The sequence below is a fragment of the Lathyrus oleraceus genome, chromosome 5, assembly GCF_024323335.1.
Source record: "Lathyrus oleraceus cultivar Zhongwan6 chromosome 5, CAAS_Psat_ZW6_1.0, whole genome shotgun sequence".
Lineage (NCBI taxonomy): Eukaryota > Viridiplantae > Streptophyta > Magnoliopsida > Fabales > Fabaceae > Lathyrus > Lathyrus oleraceus.
This window is the reverse complement of record NC_066583.1, coordinates 125,579,747-125,600,590: the sequence shown is the minus strand read 5'-3', so window position 1 is coordinate 125,600,590 and position 20,844 is coordinate 125,579,747. Positions and strand designations below refer to the sequence as shown.

The 20,844-nt window shown below is 33.1% G+C and overlaps 1 protein-coding gene across 1 annotated transcript; it reads right to left on the bottom strand.

The window, feature by feature from the left end:
• Window positions 1-516: 516 nt before the first annotated feature.
• LOC127088252 (serine carboxypeptidase-like 11) lies at window positions 517-20,758 on the bottom strand. Its single transcript, XM_051029167.1, has 11 exons — window positions 20,298-20,758; window positions 20,015-20,214; window positions 19,831-19,933; window positions 19,613-19,749; window positions 19,414-19,500; window positions 18,544-18,678; window positions 1,742-1,813; window positions 1,554-1,672; window positions 1,172-1,285; window positions 1,024-1,069; window positions 517-799 (listed from the first exon to the last, which is right to left on the bottom strand). Exons 1-11 carry the CDS (start codon window positions 20,629-20,631, stop codon window positions 716-718), a joined length of 1,431 nt encoding a protein of 476 aa, XP_050885124.1. The 5' UTR covers window positions 20,632-20,758; the 3' UTR covers window positions 517-715.
• Between the last annotated feature and the right edge of the window lie 86 nt (window positions 20,759-20,844).

Sequence of the window (20,844 nt, the reverse complement as noted above, 5' to 3'; positions counted from 1 at the left end):
GAAGGACCGACATCTTTAAGCGCCACAAATCGAAATTATTCACACCGGTAAATATTTCAATCTCATATTTTGTTGACGGCATCTTCTCCTCCACGTTCACCGCACCAATTTGTTGCCAATTAATGTTGTCAAGAACAAATCAAAATATGAGATAAATATTGAGTTTCTTGAACAAACACAAGAAACCCAATTAGGTTTTACGAAAGAGAGAGAAAAAGGAAGAAGAAGAAGAATCAGAATTGGTTAAAATTGTTTTACTATTTACTTTCTTAATTAGGATTCAAAGATTACAAGTGAATATCAATAATTAACCTCTCTCAATAATATGAGAGAACTAGTCTATTGATAGACTACTAAGATAATTTAAACTACGAGCTAACTTAAACAATTGAGCTTAAATAAAAAAGGTTCAATTTAACATGCTAACAAACATAACATTTTGACTACTACATACTTGAGCATACTTCGACTACATCATGCATGATCAATATGTGAACATGCTTCGACTCGACTGCATGTTAAACCTTTGAGATTTTATTAAATACTAAAAGAGTTTATTAAAAAATGTAGTATGTATACTCATTTTTAGCTTTTGCATTAATAATGATGTAAAACTATAACACCAAATTGTATTGACATAGATTTCTTAAGCATGAAAAAAGAATCGATTTTCGAGGAACACAAGTGTTAGAATCATGTGAATATTATATAATTTTTAGATTTTCTTATTCGATAGCCACCTACTCAACATGGCGAAGCATTCTTTAGGCTTGTACTCCGGAGCCGTATGTCCTCCCCCCTACAATTTTTTAAATACATATGAAAATTAGCATGATATATATATATATATATATATATATATATATATATATATATATATATATATATATATATATATATATATATATATATATATATATATATATATATATATATATATATATATATATATATATATATATATATATATATATATATATATATATATATATATATATATATATAAAATGTTAAAATTATTACCTTTATAGTCGCAAAAGTCATTCGATTTGTGTAAGTTCTTGTATATCTATCCATAGCAAATAAATATTAAAAAGATTAATGTAAGATTTCATAAAAGTATAGTAGTATTAATATGAATTATTAACTTATAGTTATGCCATATATATACCCTGCTACTTGACCATTCGAATACCATTGCCTCCAATCATCGACTATGGAGTAGTTTAAAGATGCTATCCATGCTTGAGTATGCAAGAATGGAACGATCATGTCATGATCCCCACTGTCAACAAAATATGACATAGAATCACACAATTTAAATTATGTAGTGAGTGTTTGGTAGAACGTCTAATATAACATAAGCTAGTCTTTATAGCTTTTACATTTCTAAGATAAAAATTTTACAAAAGTTTCACTGCATACATGATTTTTATTGTTTCAACATGAAACCAAACATGTTATTAGTCAACTTATATCATGTTCAAATTTCAATACTAAAAATATTAAAGAATCAGATATAATATAGGCATATTATTAATAAAAATATTTACCTGTATATTAATGAACGATAACCTTTTCGACTAAGATTTACATGATAGGGGAAGCTGTTAATGACTTCATGCTTAAAAGGAATGCTAAAATCACATCGATTCCATTTTCTTATACTTCCCTGAATTGAACAAATATTACTCTTATAAATAAATAAATACATTTTTTTCAAAATAAAAAATAAATATACCTTTCGTATGTGTAGCGCATTGCGAACATTGTCATCGTTAGCCCAATAGCTACCGAGAATATATCCATAACTCTACGGATGAAAAAAAAAGAAAATCAAATATTTTAATTAGGTGACTAGAATGAAATAGCTTATGAAATATATATGGAATACAATGGTCAGTTGTAATACCTATAACAAGATATTTGACTTTTTGTTTGAGATATTTAAGTCTTAGTAGGATTATATAGTATTTTGTATCAAATTCTAGTTTTGAAAGGATAGAAATTCATATTTTGATAGGAGTCGAAGATGTGTGTGATATAGTCAAAGTCTATTCAAGTATATAGTTGTATAAGTTAGCTTAGGATTTAAGTTAGTTTGTAATTTATAAATAGACTCTGGTCTCTCAGATTGTTGAGAGAGAGTTAATGTTGGTTGATATTTGCTTGTAAACAATTTGTCCTAATTGTGAAAGTAAATAGTAAAACGCTTTTAACTAATACTTGTTTTTCTTCTTCCTTCTTCTCTATCTTTTGTAAACCTAAAAAGGACTTCTTGTGTTTGTTCCAGAAACTCACTCTTTCTCATAGTTTTATTCGTTATTGGTGTGAAGTTTGTCACAACAAACTGGTACGGTGAACGTGGAGGAGAAGATGTCGTCAATAAAGTATGAGATTGAGAAATTCATTGGTGTGAATGATTTTGGTTTGTGGCGCTTGAAGATGCAAGCCCTACTGGATCAGTAGGATTCGTTATAAGCGTTGAAAGGATATGAGAAGATGGATTCTTCCCTAACGGAGAAGGAGAAGACGACTATGATCGAGAAAGCCCATGGTGCCATCATATTGAGCCTTGATGATAAGGTTCTCCGATAGGTCTCAAAGGAGAAGACGGTAACAGGTCTGTGGAGCAAACTCGACAGTTTGTATATGACTAAATCCATGGTAAATCCTCTATACCTGAAGCAATCTTTGCATTCATTCAAGATGAGTGAAGACAAAAGTCTTGGCTGAGAAGTTGGATATGTTCAATAAGTTGATTCTTGATCTTGAGAATATTGAGATCAAGATTGATGATGAAGATAAAGCATTAATGTTGTTGTGTGTTTTACCAAGATCTTATGCTCACTTCAAAGACACTCTCTTGTATGGAAGAAAGTCCCTAATCTTTGAAGAAGTTCAATCAGCCTTGTACTCGAATGATTTGAACGATAGGAAAGAGCAAAATCCATCATCTGTTGGAGACGGTTTGTCCGTTAAAGGAAAGTTCTCGAAGAAAGATGGAAAGTATGAGAAGAAGAAGGGTAAAATTCTAAAAAATTCTTATGGTGGTAATGTTCATACAATTAAGTGTTATCATTGTAAGAATGATGGTCATACAAGAAATGTGTGCCCTGAACGTATGAATAATCACGGTGGACCAAATAATGGTAATGCAACCATTGTGCAACATGATTATGAATCATCTGATGTCCTGGTGGTTTCGAGCAACAATTCTAGTAAGGAATAAATCATGGATTCATGTTGGACTTGGCATATGACTCCAAATAAAGATGTGTTTGAGGAATTATGTGATCAAGATGGTGGATCAGTGTTGGGAAACAACAAAGCCTGCAAATTTGCAGGAATTGAATATGTGAGATTCAAACTCCATTATGAGTTACCTGATCTTCAGAGAAATTTGATTTCTCTTTGTGAATTCGACAAGAAAGGATATATTTTCAAAGGAGAGAAAGGTATCTTAAGGGTAATGAAGGGGTCGAAGGAAGTCTTGAGAGAAATCAAGAGGCAAGGCCTATATACCCTTGAGGCTGAGATTGTAAGTGGTTTAGTAGATGTGGCATCCACAAAACATGTGTCAAATACTGAGTTAGGGCATATGAGACTTGGCCATGTCAGTGAAAGGCGCCTGGTCGAACTAGGGAAACAAAATCTGCTAGGTGGTGACAAGGTCGAAAAGCTGGAGTTCTGTGAACCTTGTGCGTTTGGTAAAGCCTATAGAGTGAAGTTTAACAAAGGAAAAAAAAAAAGAAAAACAATGGATCCCCTTATTACATTCATGTTGATCTTTGGGGGTCTGCAAGGAACCCTTCACACTCAAGTGCAAGTTATTTTCTATCCATAGTTGATGATTATTCCAAAAAGTTATGGGTATTCATCCAGAAGACTAAGGATGAAAATTTTGAGAATTTCAAAAGTTGGAAGACTCTGGTCGGAAATCAGACTGGCAGGACGGTCAAGAGGTTGAGAACTGATAATGGCCTTGAGTTCTACAATGAAATGTTCGACAGTTATTGTAATATGTCTGGTATTTTAAGGCACAATAATTTTGCGGATACTCCTCACCAAAATGGATTGACTGAGAGATTCAATTGAAATATCATGGAAAAGGTTAAATACATGTTGGTTAGTTCTAGATTGAAGAATGTGTTTGGGCTGAGGTTGTTGTGACTGCAACATACCTGATAAATAGGCGTCCCTCGTCTTCCTTGGAGATGAAGACACCTGAAGAAGTTTGATCAAGACATCCATTAATCTCAACAAACTTAGAGTATTTGGATGTTAGACTATGCTCACATTAGGCAAGACAAGATCGAGCCTAGAGCTATGAGATGTATGTTTCATGGATACCTTGAAGGAGTCAAAGCTTATACGCTGCGGTGCCTAGATCCAGGTCACCAAATGTGTATTACAAGTCGAGATGTAGTTTTCAATGAAGAAGAAACGACGTTCAATAAAAAGGATGATGTTGGTCAAAATGCAGAGATCTCTGAAGAAGAGATGGAACATGAAGAGATTCCTGTTGAGGTGGAGCATAGTGATGTTGAATTACATAACCCAGATGAAGTCAAAGAAGAAGCACAAGTTATTGATGAAGATGGGGAGATTGATAATGACTACCTGCTGGAAAGATACAGGTCGAGGAAAGTCATCAAGCCACCTCAGAGACTTGGTTATGGAGATCTCATATCATTCGCCTTAATCTTTGTAAGTGAGGTTCTTGATGAAGAGCTTAGATACTACAAGAAAGTTGTGAAAATTCGAAATAAGATTGAATAGATAAAATCCATGGGTGACGAAATGAAATCTCTTCATGATAACCACACTTGGGAGCTGATCGAGAAACCTGCTGGAGTCAGGTTAGTTAGCTGTATATGGATTTTCAAGGTCAAGGAAAAAATCTAAGGAGTGATGTCAAAGAGATTTAAGGAAAGGTTGATTGCTAGGGGGTTCACTCAGAAATAAGGAGTCGACTTCAATGATGTGTTCTTACCTTGTAAACCACATATCCATTATAATGTTGTTAGCAGTGGTGGCAAAGTTCGACCTAGAACTTGAACTGATGGATGTGAAGATAACCTTCCTGTATGGTGATCTAGATGAAACAATCCTGATAAGGAAACCTGAAGGTATGAAGAAAAGGGAAAGGATGATTATGTGTGCAAGCTCAATAGGTCTTTGTATGGCCTGAAACAATCTCCTTAACAATGGAATATGAGATTTGACAAGTTCATGGTGTGAGTGCAACTTCCATTAGATGGGTTTTGTATGATGTCAAAACTAGGATACTTTAGCGTTAATGTATATTGGACGGTATCCTCTGAATCTCTATGTGCATTTTAGAATTAGGAAGCATAAAAGTATTTGGAAACAATGTGGAAAAGGTCTCATGCATCAAACATGTATGAAAAACCAATTTTTGTGAAAAATAGCATTACAGGTCGACACATGCAACTACAGGTCGACCTATGGAAAATATTTCATGGCTATAGGTCGACACATATGTTGCTGTATTAAAGTCGGTGGCCTCTATCTCATGTGTTGAGTCTTCAGGTCGACACATAAGGAGCACATAACAGTCATAGGTCAACACATGACTTTGAACATGTCGACCTATGCATCGAACAGGTCGACACATAACTTCTATAGGTCAACCTATGTTATATAATTTTTCAAAAATTCATATTTTTCTAAAGTTCTTTGTATTTCATTTTGCCCTAAATCACTCATGCATATGAATACTTCATACAAACATCATTCTCTTGTAGGGTTTTTAGAGTGAGTAAAACCTACATGAATCCAGAATTTCAAAGCATCTCATCATCTTCAATTCAATCTCTGCATCCACACAATCAAACTACACATAATCATTTTTTATTAGGTTCTATCTAGATTAGGATTGATAAGGTCCAATTAGGTTTGTTGTACCGAGAATATTAGGTTGTTATCTCTAAGGGATTCAAATAATAAAACAGAGGTGGGGTTTTCCTTCAAGATCATTAGGAATTGAAGGTTTTTGACAGGATTGTGCAATTTGGATCCAATCGAGTGAATGCCTTGGGACTAGGTGTGTCGTGCAAGGGAGTAGCATGAAACGGTGGATCATGTTGATAAATCTTGGATTCAACAAGTGTGTGCTTGGGATTAATTCAGTCGGATGAAAGCCTTGAGACAAGGAGGTCTTTCAAGGAATTAGAAACAACAAGTGAATTGAAGCGGCATTATTGGTGACTTGATCAATCTTTGATCAAGGTTTTTGGAGGTGTTAGAGTCAAGAACAAACATAGGATTTATGAGATTTTATTTCTCGTCTCTTGTATACATACATTTGCTTAATAAGATTTATTATATTAATATCTCAATTCGAATTCGAGTTGAAGGCAGACGTACCCATAACAAGGTCGATTGGGGAACTTCCTAAATGAATCCTTGCATAATCTCTCTCTCTCTCTATATATATATATATATATATATATATATATATCTTTTATTTTTCGGTTCGCAAATTGTTGATTACTTTGATCTCTTAATCAACATTGTTTGGATAATAAATTTTGAATTCTTTGTTAAATTTGTGTTGTTGTAGTAATCACATACCATTTGGTAGTGATTGGATTTCTAAGATCTACAAATACTATACTAATATCCAAACTTTGTTGATTGCATGCAAAGTGTTTGACAAATTGTTTCAACTTGTTTTTCGTGTGTTGTTATCATTGGAGATAGAATGTTACTACAGTATAGTATTCAATTTAGTGTTTGAAGTATTGATTAATCACTTGTGGATCGTTATCATACCATTGATACTGTTACACATATCCGGGCTTTTCAATAGTAGGTTCGGTTAGACGATTTTGGATCCAGGAAATATTTTAAACTTGCTTCCGCGACATAAATTTTTATAAATCAAATTTTTTAATAAATTTTTAACTTGGGATCTATTTACCCCCCCCCCCCCTCCCCCTTATCCCATCTATATCTAGGTATATCGTCTAACAAGTGGTATTAGAGCCTGTTTGTTTCCAGTCTTAAAATTTGCTTATTAGATAATGGATACCGAACCTAAAGGGGCGTATAATAGAGCACATATTTTCACTAACAAAAATTATGGCTATCGGAAAGCTTGTATGCATATCCATATCAAATTTTTTTATAAGAGTGTATGGGACGTCATCATCAATGTTCCTAATGAAATTACAATGACCAATGGTGAAGGCATCATTGTACCAAAACCTGAAAATCAATGGAATGATAATGATAGGAAGTTATGGTCTCATGATTGGAAAGCATAAAATATTCTCATATCCCTTTTAGATGTTGATGATTATTATCGTGTCTCTCATTATGAAACCTACAAATCTATGTGGGACGCATTAAAAGTTTCTCATGAGGGAACTAATGAGGTCAAACAAGCTAGAATCAACACATTAAACCAAGAGTTTGAACTCTTTTGTATGAAGCATGGTGAAACCATTGCCAGCATGCAAAAGAGATTCACACATATTATTAATAGATTGAATGTTCTAGATAATCCTATCTCCAATGTTATTGCTACTAACAAGGTTTTAAAATGTATTAACAGGGAATGGAAACCCAAGATCACCGCTATCAAAGAAGCGAATGATCTTAAAGTACTTGATCTTACTACTTTGTTTGGTAAATTAGAAGAACATGAGCAATACTTGCATGGAAAAACATGAAAAAAAGAGTATGAAAAAATTATGAAGAAAGAGAAAAGTAAAGACAAGGAAGAGGTGAAAAAGTCCATTGCTCTAAAGGCTTCTAGTTTTAAGTCCTCAAAGAATGAGCCTAGTAAGTGTGAAGAAATGGATGACAAGAAATCTGATGATGATGATGTTGGGTTATTTGTCAAGAGATACCAAATGTATATTCGGAAGAACAAATTCAAGCATTCTGAAGGAAACCTAGCCAAATTTAGAAGGGAGTCCAAGTCTTCAAATGATGCTGAGAATAGGAAAGGTAAATTTGGAAGTTCCTGTTGTAATTATGGTGAAATTGGTCACTATAGAAGGAAATGTCCCATGATTAAGAAAGACAAAGAAATAGGGCATCACAAGAAGTCTAGAAAATATAGAAGATCTTATGTAGCTTGTGAAAGTGCAAGTGACTCTTCAAACGCTGAAAGCTCCACTTCAAGTGTAGAATCGACCTAGATTTGTCTCATGGCGAATGGAAGGAAGGAGAAACAAGTAAGTCCTTCTAAACTTGAGTTTACTAGTGATTTATCTTATTCTCAATTGCAACACGCTTTTGATAATCTTCATAGAGAAGCATTAAATACTTCTAAGAAATTAACTTCACATGAAAAGATATTTTTTTAATTAGAAGCTAAAGTGTTAGAATCCGAAAGGAAGTTGGAAGCTATTAAGATATCTATGATAGATATTCAAAGTGACAAGAATATGAGTGAAGAACCTTCTAGGTTTAGTTGTGAATCTTGTCATAATTGGCAAAAAGAGATAAATTCTCTTCAAGTCAAATTAGCCAAAGTTTTACAATCTAAAAGTGAATTTGCTATTGATCCTTCTAAGTATGAATGATCTTTGAATCATTCATACAAAATATCATAAAAATATCAAAAAAGATTCGAATGGTAAAAGCATATCTCATCCTAATTTATCTTGTCATTATTGTTGCAAAAAGGGTCATACCATTAAAAAGTGCAAATTTAGGAAGATGTTAGTTCCTAAAGGAACTTCTCAATGGTTTCCCAAATTCAACCTTGATTTCACTCACTTCCAAGGACCCAATTAAAATTGGGTACCTATTTCCTTTGTGTTAAATCTACAGGTTGAATTTCTTGAATCTACCGAAAAGACGTGGTATCTTGATAGTGGATGTTCAAGGCATATGACGGGTGACATATCGCTTTTGATTGATTTTGTGCCAAACAAAAAGGGGTTCGTCACTTATGGAGATAACAATAAATGAGGTATTCTTAGAAAAGGTAGTGTAGGTAATCTCCCATATACTATTATCTCCGATGTAATGCTTGTTGATGGTCTTAAACACAACCTTCTTAGCATTAGCCAACTTTGTGACAGTGGTTTTAAAGTCACTTTCACTAATACTTGTTGTTTATTTAAGCATAATGAGAAGAAGGATTGTTTGTTTAAGGGATTGCGAGTCAATGATACTTATATGCTAAATTTAGATGATATGTCATTGGTTGGTACTAAGTGCCTTGCTACCATAAGTGAAAACTCTTAGTTGTGGCATAGGCTCTTAGCTCATATTAATTTTGACTTACTAAACAAGGTAACCTCAAAGGATCTAGTCATTGATCTTCCTAAAATAAAGTTCACAGAAGACCACCTATGTGAAGCATGTCAGATGGGGAAGCAAACAAAGGTCTCTTTTAAATCAAAAAATGTTGTTTCCCTATATAGACCTCCCAAACTTCTTCATATGGATTCTTTGGTCCTTCTAGGACCAAAAGCTTAGGTGGAAACTATTATGTCTTTGTCATAGTTGATGACTATTCTAAATTTTGTTGGGTTGTGTTTTTGTCTAGTAAAAATAAGACCTACCCGACTTTCAAACAATTTGCTAGATTGTTCTAAAATAAAATGAATTTGAAAATTGTTTCCATTTAAAGTGATCATGGAGGAGAGTTTTAAAATCCTCTCTTTGAAAAGTATTTTGAGAAATATGGTATTGAGAATAACTTCTCGGCCCATAGGACTCCACAACAAAATGGGGTTGTGGAGCATAAAAATCGAGTTTTAGAGGAGTTAGCGAGAATGATTCTTAATGAAGGTAATTTACCAAAGTACTTCTAGGCTGATACTATTAGCACGACGTGTTATGTTTTGAACATGATATTGATACGTCCTATTATAAATAAAGCCCCCTATGAATTACTTAGAGGTAGGAAACCTAATGTTTCTCACCTTCATGTCTTTAGATGTAAAATTTTTATTTTGAATAATTGAAAGGACAATCTAGGTAAATTCGATGCTAAATTCGATGAAGGTATCTTCCTCGGATACTCACAATATAGTAAGGAATATAGGGCCTATAACAAAAGGCTACTTATTGTTGAAGATTCCATTCATGTTTCTTTTGACGAGTCTTTTCCAAAAAATGTTGGGAAAGGTATGTCTTTTTATGATATAGGTGTGTTTTCTCATGACATTCTCAATGAAGTCGGAGAAGGGATTGATAAACCCAAAACGGATGAAAATGAGAAAGTAGAAGATGATGATCATAAAGAGGAAAAGGATGAGAGTCCCACTGCAGTAGATAACCTTCCTTTGACTTGGAGAACATCCAAAGGTCACCCTGTTGAAAATATTCTTGGAGATATCACAAGAGGCGTGTCAACACTTCCTAAGATAAGTAACTTTTGTTATCACTTCGCTTTTGTGTTATAGGTTGAGCCTAAAAATGCTAAAGATGCATTACTTGATGAGCATTAGCTCATGGAAATGCAAGATGAGATAAATCAATTTAAAAGGAATGACATTTGGGACCTTGTCTCGCGTCCAAAACATCATCAAGTAATAGCACAAGATGGGTTTTTAGGAACAAGCTTAACGAAGATGGAGTGATAACCCGAAATAAGGCTCGGTTAGTCACTCAAGGGTATAACCAAGATGAGGGTATTGACTATGAGGAGACTTATGCTCCGGTCGCCCGACTTAAGGTCATATGCCTTTTTTCCTTTGCTTGCTCTAAGAATTTCAAATGATTTCAAATGGATATGAAAAGTGCATTTCTAAATGGTTACATTAATGAAGAGGTGTATGTTTCCCAACCTTCTGACTTTGAAAATAACGAGTATCCCAATCATGTTTTCAAATTAAAACGCACTTGTATGGTCTCAAATAAGCACCTAGGGCTTGGTATTAGCGACTAAGCAAGTTTTTGATTAATCAAGGATACTTAAGGGAAAATGTTGACACTACTCTTTTTGTTAAGCACCATGTAAATGATACTCTTCTTGTACAAGTATATTTGATGACATTATTTTTGGATTTACTAATATGCAACTTGTCAACGAAATTTCTAAGCTTATGTAGGGAGAGTTTTAAATGAGCCTTATGTGAGAGCTATATTACATCCTAGGTCTTCAAATCAAGCAACTAAATGAAGGCACATTTATTTGTCAAACCAAGTATTGAAAGGACTTGCTAAAGAGATTTGGCATGGTTGATGCAAAGTCGTTTGACACTTCGGTGGCTATGAACGATAACTTGGAAAGGAACGAAAAATGGTAAGGATGTGGAAGTGAAGAAATATAAAGGTATGATAAGTTCTCTTCTATATCTTACTGCATCTAGGCCAGATATCTTGTTTAGTGTTTATATGTATGCCCGATATCAATCGGCCCCTAAGGAATCTCATCTCAAAGTCGTCAAGCATATTTTTATGTATCTTCATGGTACTTCAAATTATGGGCTTTGGTATTCCAAAGGAAGTACTTGTAGCTTAATTGGTTACGTCGATTCTGATTTTTCTGATTGCAAATCGGATAGGAAACGTACTAGTGAGACTTGTCACATATTTCCAAATTCCTAAGTTAGTTTGCATAGCAAGAAACTAGTTTCAGTTGCGTTGTCAATTACCAAGGAGAAATACGTAGCAGTCAGCAGTTGATGTGGTCAAATTTTATGGCTTAAACAACAATGACTTGATTTTGATATAACACTAAGTCGTATTCCAATATTTTGCGATAACACTAGTGCTATTAACCTAACTAAGAACTCAGTGATGCATTCTCGTACTAAGCATATTGAGATTCGTCATCACTTCTTATGCGATCCTGTTGAAAAAGGCGACGTCGTTTTTGAGCATGTTGATAGTAAAAATCAACTTGACGATATTTTTACAAAACCACGTGCGACCGAACCCTTCTTTAACATTCAATGGGAATTAGGAATTCTTGACATCTAAACACTTGCCTAAATGTTATATTAATTCACCTTGAATATATCTTGTCCATCTAACATTTCTTGAAAGGCATACTTCATAAGAGTGAATTCCTCATCATTTCACAAGCAATGTACTATCATTTCACTTTCCGTTTTTATGTGTAAGCTTTTGTTTTCACATGTTATTTATGGTCCATGTAATTGACGTTCTTGACGTATAAGATGGTTCATCTATGTTCACTTCCAACAATGTCCAATTGATGTATGTCAATTTGTATGCTTATAGTGACATTATGTTGTCTTTTTTCCCCCTTGAAATATAGTAATTGGTGCATCAGTTTGTTATCTATTTTTCTCATGATTTATGATTGAACATGTTACATTGTTAACAATATTCTTGATTATGGGTCATTGTTTTGCTTTCATCTCTGCTTTTGGCTTTTGTGGTGGTACTTTGTTTATCGCCTTACTAGAGAACATGTGTGTAAAACATTTCGGGAGAATCAAAGGCATATGTCACGTAATCGTGTCGCTTTTATAACATGTCAAGTATTTTGTGTTCGTTTTGTATCCTTCATTTTCATGATTATGTTGTGATTATTTGGCATAAGTTGTGACAATTATGTTCTAATATTGCATTATTGACTTTTATTTATGCTTAGGATTTCTTTTTCAATGTGAAAATCATTCTATGTGAGTGCTATCATATTGATGCTCTTATCTTTGCAAACCGCCTCTGTGTGTTATATTGGTTTATGCGTGATTTAAGATTCTTCTCATGGATTTATTCTTTTCTTTTTGATGTTGTCAAAGGGGGAGAAACAAGGTCAAGTTGTGGGGTGCATATATTTAGGGAGAGCTTTTCATTGCAAACACACCATCTTAAGTTTTTCCATCATAAAAAAAGGAGAGTATGTGAGTGCAACTTCCGTCAGATGTGTTTTATTTGATGTCAGAACTATGATACTTTAGCATTAATGTATATTGGACGATATCCTCTGAATCTCTATGTGCATCTTACCATTAAGAAGCATAAAAGTATTTTGAAAAAATGTGAAAAAGGTCTCATGCATCAAACATGCATGAAAAATCAATTTTTGTGAAAAATAGCATTACAGGTTGACACATGCAACTATAGATCGACCTATGGAAAAATTTTCCTGGCTATAGGTCGACACATGTCATCTATAGGTCGACATGTATGCTGCTGTATTAAATTTTATGGCCTGTGTCTTATGTGCCGAGTCTTCAGATCGACACATAAGGAGCACATAAGAGTCATAGGTCGACACATGGCTTTGAACAGGCCGACCTATGCATCAAACATGTCGACACATAACTTCTATAGGTCGACCTATCTGATGTAATTTTTCAAAAATTCATATTTTTCTCAAGTCCTTTGCATTTCTTTTTGCCCTAAATCACCCATGCATATAAATACTTCATACATGCATCATTCTCTAGTAAGGTTTCTAGAGTGATTAAAATCTACATGAATCCAGGATTTCAAAGCATCTCATCATCTTCAATTTAATCTATGCATACACATAATCAAACTACACATAATCATTTTTTTATTTAGTGTCATCTAGATTAGGATTAATAATGTCCAATTAGGTTTAATAATTTCCAATTAGGTTTGTTGTAGTTTGTTGTACCGAGAATATTTAGTTGTGATCTTTGTGGGATTCAAATAAGAAAACCGAGGTGGGGTTTTCATTAAATATCTTTAGGGTTTTAAGGTTTTTTACAAGATTATGCAATTTGGATGCGATCGAGTGAAAGCCTTGGGACTAGGTGTGTCGTGCAAGGGAGTAGCGTGAAACGGTGGGTCGTGTTGACAAATCTTGGGTTCAATAAGTGTGTGTTTGGGATTAATTCAGACAGGTGAAAGCCTTGACACAAGGAGGTTGTGCAAGTAAGTAGCAACAACATGGGAATTGAATTGACATTATTGGTGACTTGATCAATCTTTGATCAAGGTTTTTGTAGGTGCTAGAGTCAAGAAAAAACTTAGGGTTTATGAGATTTGATTTCTCATCTCTTGTATAAATACATTTGCAAAGTAGGAATTATGATATTAATATATCAATTTGAATTCGAATTGAGTACAAACATACTCATAACGAGGTCGATTGGGGAACTACCTAAACAAATCCTTGCATACTCTCTCTCTTTCTCTCTCTCTCTCTCTCTCTCTCTCTCTCTCTTTTATTTTTGGTTCGCAAATTATTGATTACTTTGATCTCTTGATCAACATTGTTTGGATAATAACTTTTGAGTTATTTGTGAAATTTGTGTTTTTGTAGTAATCACATACCATTTGGTAGTGATTGGATTTCTAAGAACTACAAACACTATATTAATATCCAAATTTTGTTGATTGCACGCAAAGTGTTTGGCAAATTGTTTCAACTAGTTTTTCATGTGTTGTTATCATTGGAAATAGACTGTTACTATAACAGAGTATTCAATTTAGTGTTTGAAGTATTGATTAATCTACTTGTCGGTTATTATCATACCATTGGTACTCTTATGCATATCCTTGATTTTTAATAGTAGGTTCGGTTAGACAATTTTGGATTCGGGAAATATTTGAAATTTGCTTTCACGCCAAAAAAAATTCTAAATCAAATTTTCGAATTAATTTTTAACTTGAGATATATTCACCCCCCTCTAGATCTAGGCATATCGTCTAACACATGGTACACATAGGTTTCACTAAGAGTCAGGTCGACCACTGTGTTTACTTCAAATTTCAACATGGAAATTCACTTGTTATTTTGTTTCCTTATGTGGATGACATCCTCATAACAAGCAATAATTTCGAGGATGTAGTAAAGGTGAGGGAAGAACTCGATAAGGAGTTCGACATGAAAGATCTGGGAGCTACCTTCAAGATTTTTAGGATTGACATTCAGAGAGATAGAAAGCATTCGAGATTATGCTTATCTCAAGAGACATGCCTGGAGAAAATTCTCGAAAAATTTGGTATGTCGAATTCAAAGCCTATTGTAACACTGACAGATCCTCAATTCAAGCTAAGTACGACTCAAAGTCCTAGTACTAAATTCGAAAGAGCCTATATGAATAACATTTAGTATGCTAGTATATTAGGTTTTTGATGTATGTTATGGTCTGTACGAGGCCAAAAATAGCGTACAAAGTGAGACTTGTAAGCAAGTATATGGCCAATCCTGGGAAGGCACACTGACAAGCTTTAATGTGGATTCTGAGAAGGATCCCTGAGTATGGTCTTGGTTTATGGTAGAGCCATGAGTGATGGTGAAGCTGAAGTCGAATGGTTTGTCAACTCTGACTATGCAGGATGTATGGATACTAGAAAATCTCTTTTTGGATATGGTTTCACTATGTTTGGTACAACAATCAGTTGGAAAGCTTCTTTTCAGATGATTGTTGCCTTATCAACCACTGAAGTTGAATATATTGCCCTCATTGAAGATGTGAAAGAAGAATTGTGGCTTGAACAATTTTTTAAGGAACTAAAACTTCAAGGTTGAGTTATCACTATTAAATGTGGTAGTCAAAGTGTCATACATCTATCGAAGAATCCAGTCTATCATGAAAGAACCACTACTACAAATAACACTTTTTATGACAAAGCTTTCACCTCGAACATGTTGAAAATTGAGAGTATAGTTCCTAGTAGAGTCAAGCTAACAACTTGTTACCTCAGTTTTCCATAAAACAGAGGGAATATATCTATAAGGGAGTGCTATTTTATTTTTAATATAAGCTATTACCTCGGTTTTATTAAAAACCAAGGGAATATAAATAGAGAGGTCGTTTTGAATCCCGATTATTTTACTTTATGTTTTTCTAATGGTTTAATTAGTATTTCTCACTTGGCGCCTTTCCAGATTAAAACGATTGAAAGTGAAAGGAAAAATTTCATGGATAATTAATTACAAATTACAAAAAAACAGGACAACAAATAATTATTCCACATATTCAAACTTCTGAATCCACTCAACTTCAATAGTTAATTCTGCTCTTTTTACCTTTTTAACTATCCCTAATTAAGAGAAAAGTTCAGAAAGAACTCTTCAATATGGTATGAGGAAATTCATTTCCTCGCAAGAGGTCACAACCATTTCCATTAAGAAGTTAAAAATAATAAGAGGAAGATTAATTTTGAAGTTATATGGATAAGGAAGTACAAAAGATGCTTGTCATATGAAGTAAGTGTTTCTAGTTGTTTCTCTCTTGGAAGGAGATTTAACACTAGAAGTTGATTCCGAACTTTTGCAATTGGGATGAGAGTAGCAGAATTGGTGAGCTTATTGTAGTTGACATAAATTAGGAGAAGATAGGTTGAGAAGACATTGTTGAATCTATAATATTTAACACAACTACCTTTCTCGTCACACTTTATTGTCTGAGCGAGTAATGATGATAGGAAAGCCATATACATTGAACTGTATTGACTCAGCACCCTGACCAGATTATATAATGGAGGCATTTAACTAGAACTACGTTACGAGATTAGTGTAGATGGATCCATGAAGCATGTCAAAGTTACCTTTTATCTTTTGTTTGGAAATGGTTTTCATTAGATTAAAATCTTTGTGTTTCAACTCATCAAAATCAATAAACTTTTCATTGATAACAAACAAAATATTTTCATCTCCGTTGAAGGTTTTGGTAAATATTTTTGAATAAAAAGGAAATAGTTTAAAACTAGATTTGAAGACACAAAGAGATGGAAACGAAATAAGACTTGAATAATGTATAAATAAATTGGAAAAGAGGATGTGAAACAATCAGATAATCTCAAACGCCTCATTGAAAATTCAAAAGATACGTTACGTTTTAAATAAGGATGATCATTACTATTCTAGTGATATGAATCCAAAGCTCAATGTTTTATTTTTTAAAATATAAAAATCACATATTACCTCGGTTTTTCATATAATTGAGGGGAAAAACCACATATTACCAATAATCTAGGAACCTTTCTTTTTATTATATTTTTTATTTATAAATATTATTTGTAATCAATGAAATGTAAAAAAAAAGGTTATTTACCTCGATTTCTATTAAAACGAGGGTTAAAGTATTTTACATAAACATAAAAAATCATTAGTGATTTTGTTGATCAAATTTTTGTTGTTCATTTCATGACTATCTACATCCACATGTTTAAGGTTTGCAAGACCATTTGACATGAAAATATCGCTAAGATGGATGCAATAGTATAAAATTATTTGGGTTTAAGGTTTGTGTTCTTAAATATTTATTTGAGAAAAAATTATTTATTTATCAAACATTTTTTATCAACCCTTTTTTGTTTTATATCAGAAAAAAATTCATGCGAGATAAAATCATTGAGAATATAATCGCACCCAACATTTGATCTTGCCCAAATATAAAAGAATTTCAAACATCTAACATATGATCTTCATGGACTAATTAATTTTTATTTTAATATTCTGTATAAACAATGTAATATTCTGGGTAAACATTGTAATTTATAAACAAATTATTTTATTTATATTTTGTATAACCAGTATAACGAGTTTTAATTTTAAAAAATAATCTATCTTTCCCTCGGTTTTGTGGATAAATCGAAAGGTATGAAGCGTTGTTTTTGTAAATAATAAAAATGCAGATGTTGGAGTTTGAACCCATGATCAAATGACTTTACCCCTCGATTTTTCATTAATCGATGTGTTAAGTGACATCTTTTCATACCATCATTCGTTACATCGCCTCGGTAGCCGATGTTACATCTCTTTCGCGTGCGACATTAAAAACATTATTTGAAGTAGTGAACAAAGCACAATGATGTTAGACTGCATTTCCTCAAAGAAAAAATCCAAAGTAAAGAAGTCAAAGTGATGAAGGTTTCGACAGATCAAAATGTTGCAGATACGTCCATCAAGTCATTACCAAGTATCAAGTTCTTCCACTGTATGCAATTGATAAAGTTGTATGATGAAAGTTAGTTTGTTCCCTCAATGTTGTAGAGTTTAATCCAAGATGGAGATTTTTGGTATTTTTGATCGAACTCTAGTCTCGATAAGAATAACTTCATGTTTCAATATGAGTTGAAGATGTACGTGTTATAGTCGAAGTTGTTCAAGTATGTAGTTGTTTAAGTTAGATTGTTACTTAAGTTAGTTTAGTGTTTAAGTTAGCTTAGGATTTAAGTTAGCTTTTAGTCTATAAATATGCTACTCTCTCAAGTTGTTGAGAGATGGTTAAGGTTGGTTGATATTTGCTTGTAAATAATTTTTTTAATTGTGAAAGTAAATTGTAAAACGGTTTTAACCAATATTTGTTATTCTTCTTCCTTCTTCTCTATCTTTCGTAAATCTAAAAAAAAAATTCTTGTGTTTATTTTAAAAACTCAATTTTTTTTCATAATTTTATTCATTATTGATGTCGTATTTATCACAACGGTTTAGGACTAAATTAATTAATTAATTTATGATATGATATTATATTATTTAGAAATTTCAAAATGATGTAATATTTAGGAATTTCAAAATGATGTAATATTTAGAAATTTCACTAAATATTTAATGTATTTAGTTTATGTATAGTTTATATAACTAAATATATTAGTTTATATTGTAAGACTATTAACATTAACAATAAATTAGTTTTGAGAAGTTACCCGACAACTTAAAGGTGGCAGTGTGGGAGAAGCATTTTGAATCAGAAGCATTTTTCTAGAAAGTTCACGTGAATCATACCAATCAACCTCACAATTTGGTTCCAAAATATGAACTGGATTCACTCCTGAAATAGTCTGACGAATCACAACCACCACAAAAATCAATTTGAATTAGTTTGTAATGTTTATAAAGTAGTTAAATAAGATATTTTAGAAATAACTGATTGAATACACAAAAACAATTTAACACTATTTTATCATTTGATATAGAAATACTTTATGTGAGATTATACAATCACACATATATTGATAAACATACAAATAGATTGTAAATGAATGATTAATGTGTAATATTTAGGGGAAGAGGCAGATTTGGCATGAACATAGTGCATTAAAAAATAAATTATTGGTGAATAATATTGATGAGAGTAAGTATGAATTCTAGTCTGTTTTAGTGTTTTTTGATATAATTTTATTTACATTTTTGTAGGACTCAATAAAGATTTCGGTTGGTAATCCTTAAACATTTTCTCTGCACCAGTTCATCTTAAATTCATTATGGTTTATATATAAACTATTTCTCGAAATGGGTAGAGATTGACCCTCCATCCAACATTACTAAAAAGGATGGGAAAGCTCGTGTAGAAAAGCATCATTAGCCAATAATGGCCTACCACATTCCATCATCACAGACAATAGTGCCTAGTTTTCAAGTTATTGTTTCCAAGACTTCTACACCAAGCTTGGCATGAAAAGTTTGGCTTGAGGATTATCATCTAACAAGATCTTGCAAATGGAGAATGATTGACCACATTTTTATTATTCTAAAATCAGATGACAGAAACAACACAATGTTTACATGCAACTTACCTCTTGGTAGGATTGAAGGTCTTTTAGACAAAGCACGTTTTGAGGATCTATTTTTGTATACTCGCCTCCACAGTTCTTCAGTAATGACTGTTATTATCAACAAAATATTTCTTGTTAATATTATTCACAATTGGGAATCCATCAACAAAAAAAACTCTATCAGAACAATTATGATTATTGATTCATAAAAAAAAATCACCTCGTAAAGTTCATTAGAAATCATTGCCATGCCATGATTAAATGGTATTTCGTAACTTTTGTAGTCTGGTGTTGTTACAGGATTTCCTAGTATATATCCTTGAAGGTTTATCCATGGTTGGAGACCACCTTCATTTCCTATAGGAAAATAAATTTATTTAAAGAAGAAGCAAATGTTTAGCATACACAGATTGTTAATTTTAATTTCAATGTTGGTACCATCTGAAATCTCTTGAACAATAACTGGGACAGGTAGGCCAGAATATGAGTCACCAGCAATGTACACTTGATTTGAGATGAATTGTGGATGATCAATCAGCCACTGCATACATAATATTACAACCTGTTTATTCCAATCTAGTAATCTGCAAAATGATATTATGATAGATGAAAAACTAAGTACCTTCCTAAGAAATTGATGTGCGTTGTGAACAAGCTTCGACGTGCTTTGTTGAGCAGCTTTTTGTGTATTGGGATAAGAGAATCCAGTACCCACAGGCAAATCCAAAAATATAATACTACTTACCTTTGTCCATGAATGAGGCTTCAATACCAAATTTGGTAAGCTTCCGTTGTATTCTTCATTTTTAAATGCTATTGGACCTACAACACCAGTTACACCAGTAGTAATTAATTATAATAAGCCTATAATTATAAGTGTCGGTATCATGTTTTGTGTGAGATACCTATTTCAAATGCTAGACCAGTAAGGGAGGAGCAACCAGGACCGCCGGTAAGCCAAAGCAAGAGAGGATCTTCCTTAGGATTATTCTCAGACTCTATGAAGTAGTAGAACACTTCAGCAGTATCATCATTTTCACCGACTTGAATGTAGCCAGTTTCTAGTAGGAAAGGAAGAGGTCCTTGAAAACCAGGAAGGAACTTGACGATGGAACTAGATGTTGCGAGGACAAGGTGGGTAGAGGAGTTGTGTAACAGAAGCGCAAGAAGAAGGATAGTAACAGTGGTAGTAGTATTGGTGGTATTGCCAGTACTGTAATACGAACTAAACCTTATCATTTTAGATTTTGTTTTTGTGTTCCCAAACCACTTTCCCTTCTTTATTCTTATCAAATGGAATGATTTTGAGTGGTCAATTATTTTGCTGCATTATTAGAGAAATTGTTAAGCTCTATCCTAGGCAATTATAGAGGAATGATTGACACTTTTACTTTTTAATTACTTCACGTGTCTGCAGCACCAATTTGTTTTCAAATTAGATACATATTGCAC

What these genes read in the sequence shown, in the direction of transcription:
- LOC127088252 (XM_051029167.1), bottom strand. Translation starts at nt 20,631, where the DNA reads ATGATAAGGTTTAGTTCGTATTACAGTACTGGCAATACCACCAATACT. An exon ending in CACATCAATTTCTTAGGAAG is followed by an intron (nt 19,934 to 20,014) that starts GTACTTAGTTTT and finishes TTATGTATGCAG; the next exon opens with TGGCTGATTGATCATCCACA. An exon ending in ACCTTCAATCCTACCAAGAG is followed by an intron (nt 18,679 to 19,413) that starts GTAAGTTGCATG and finishes GTGATTCGTCAG; the next exon opens with ACTATTTCAGGAGTGAATCC.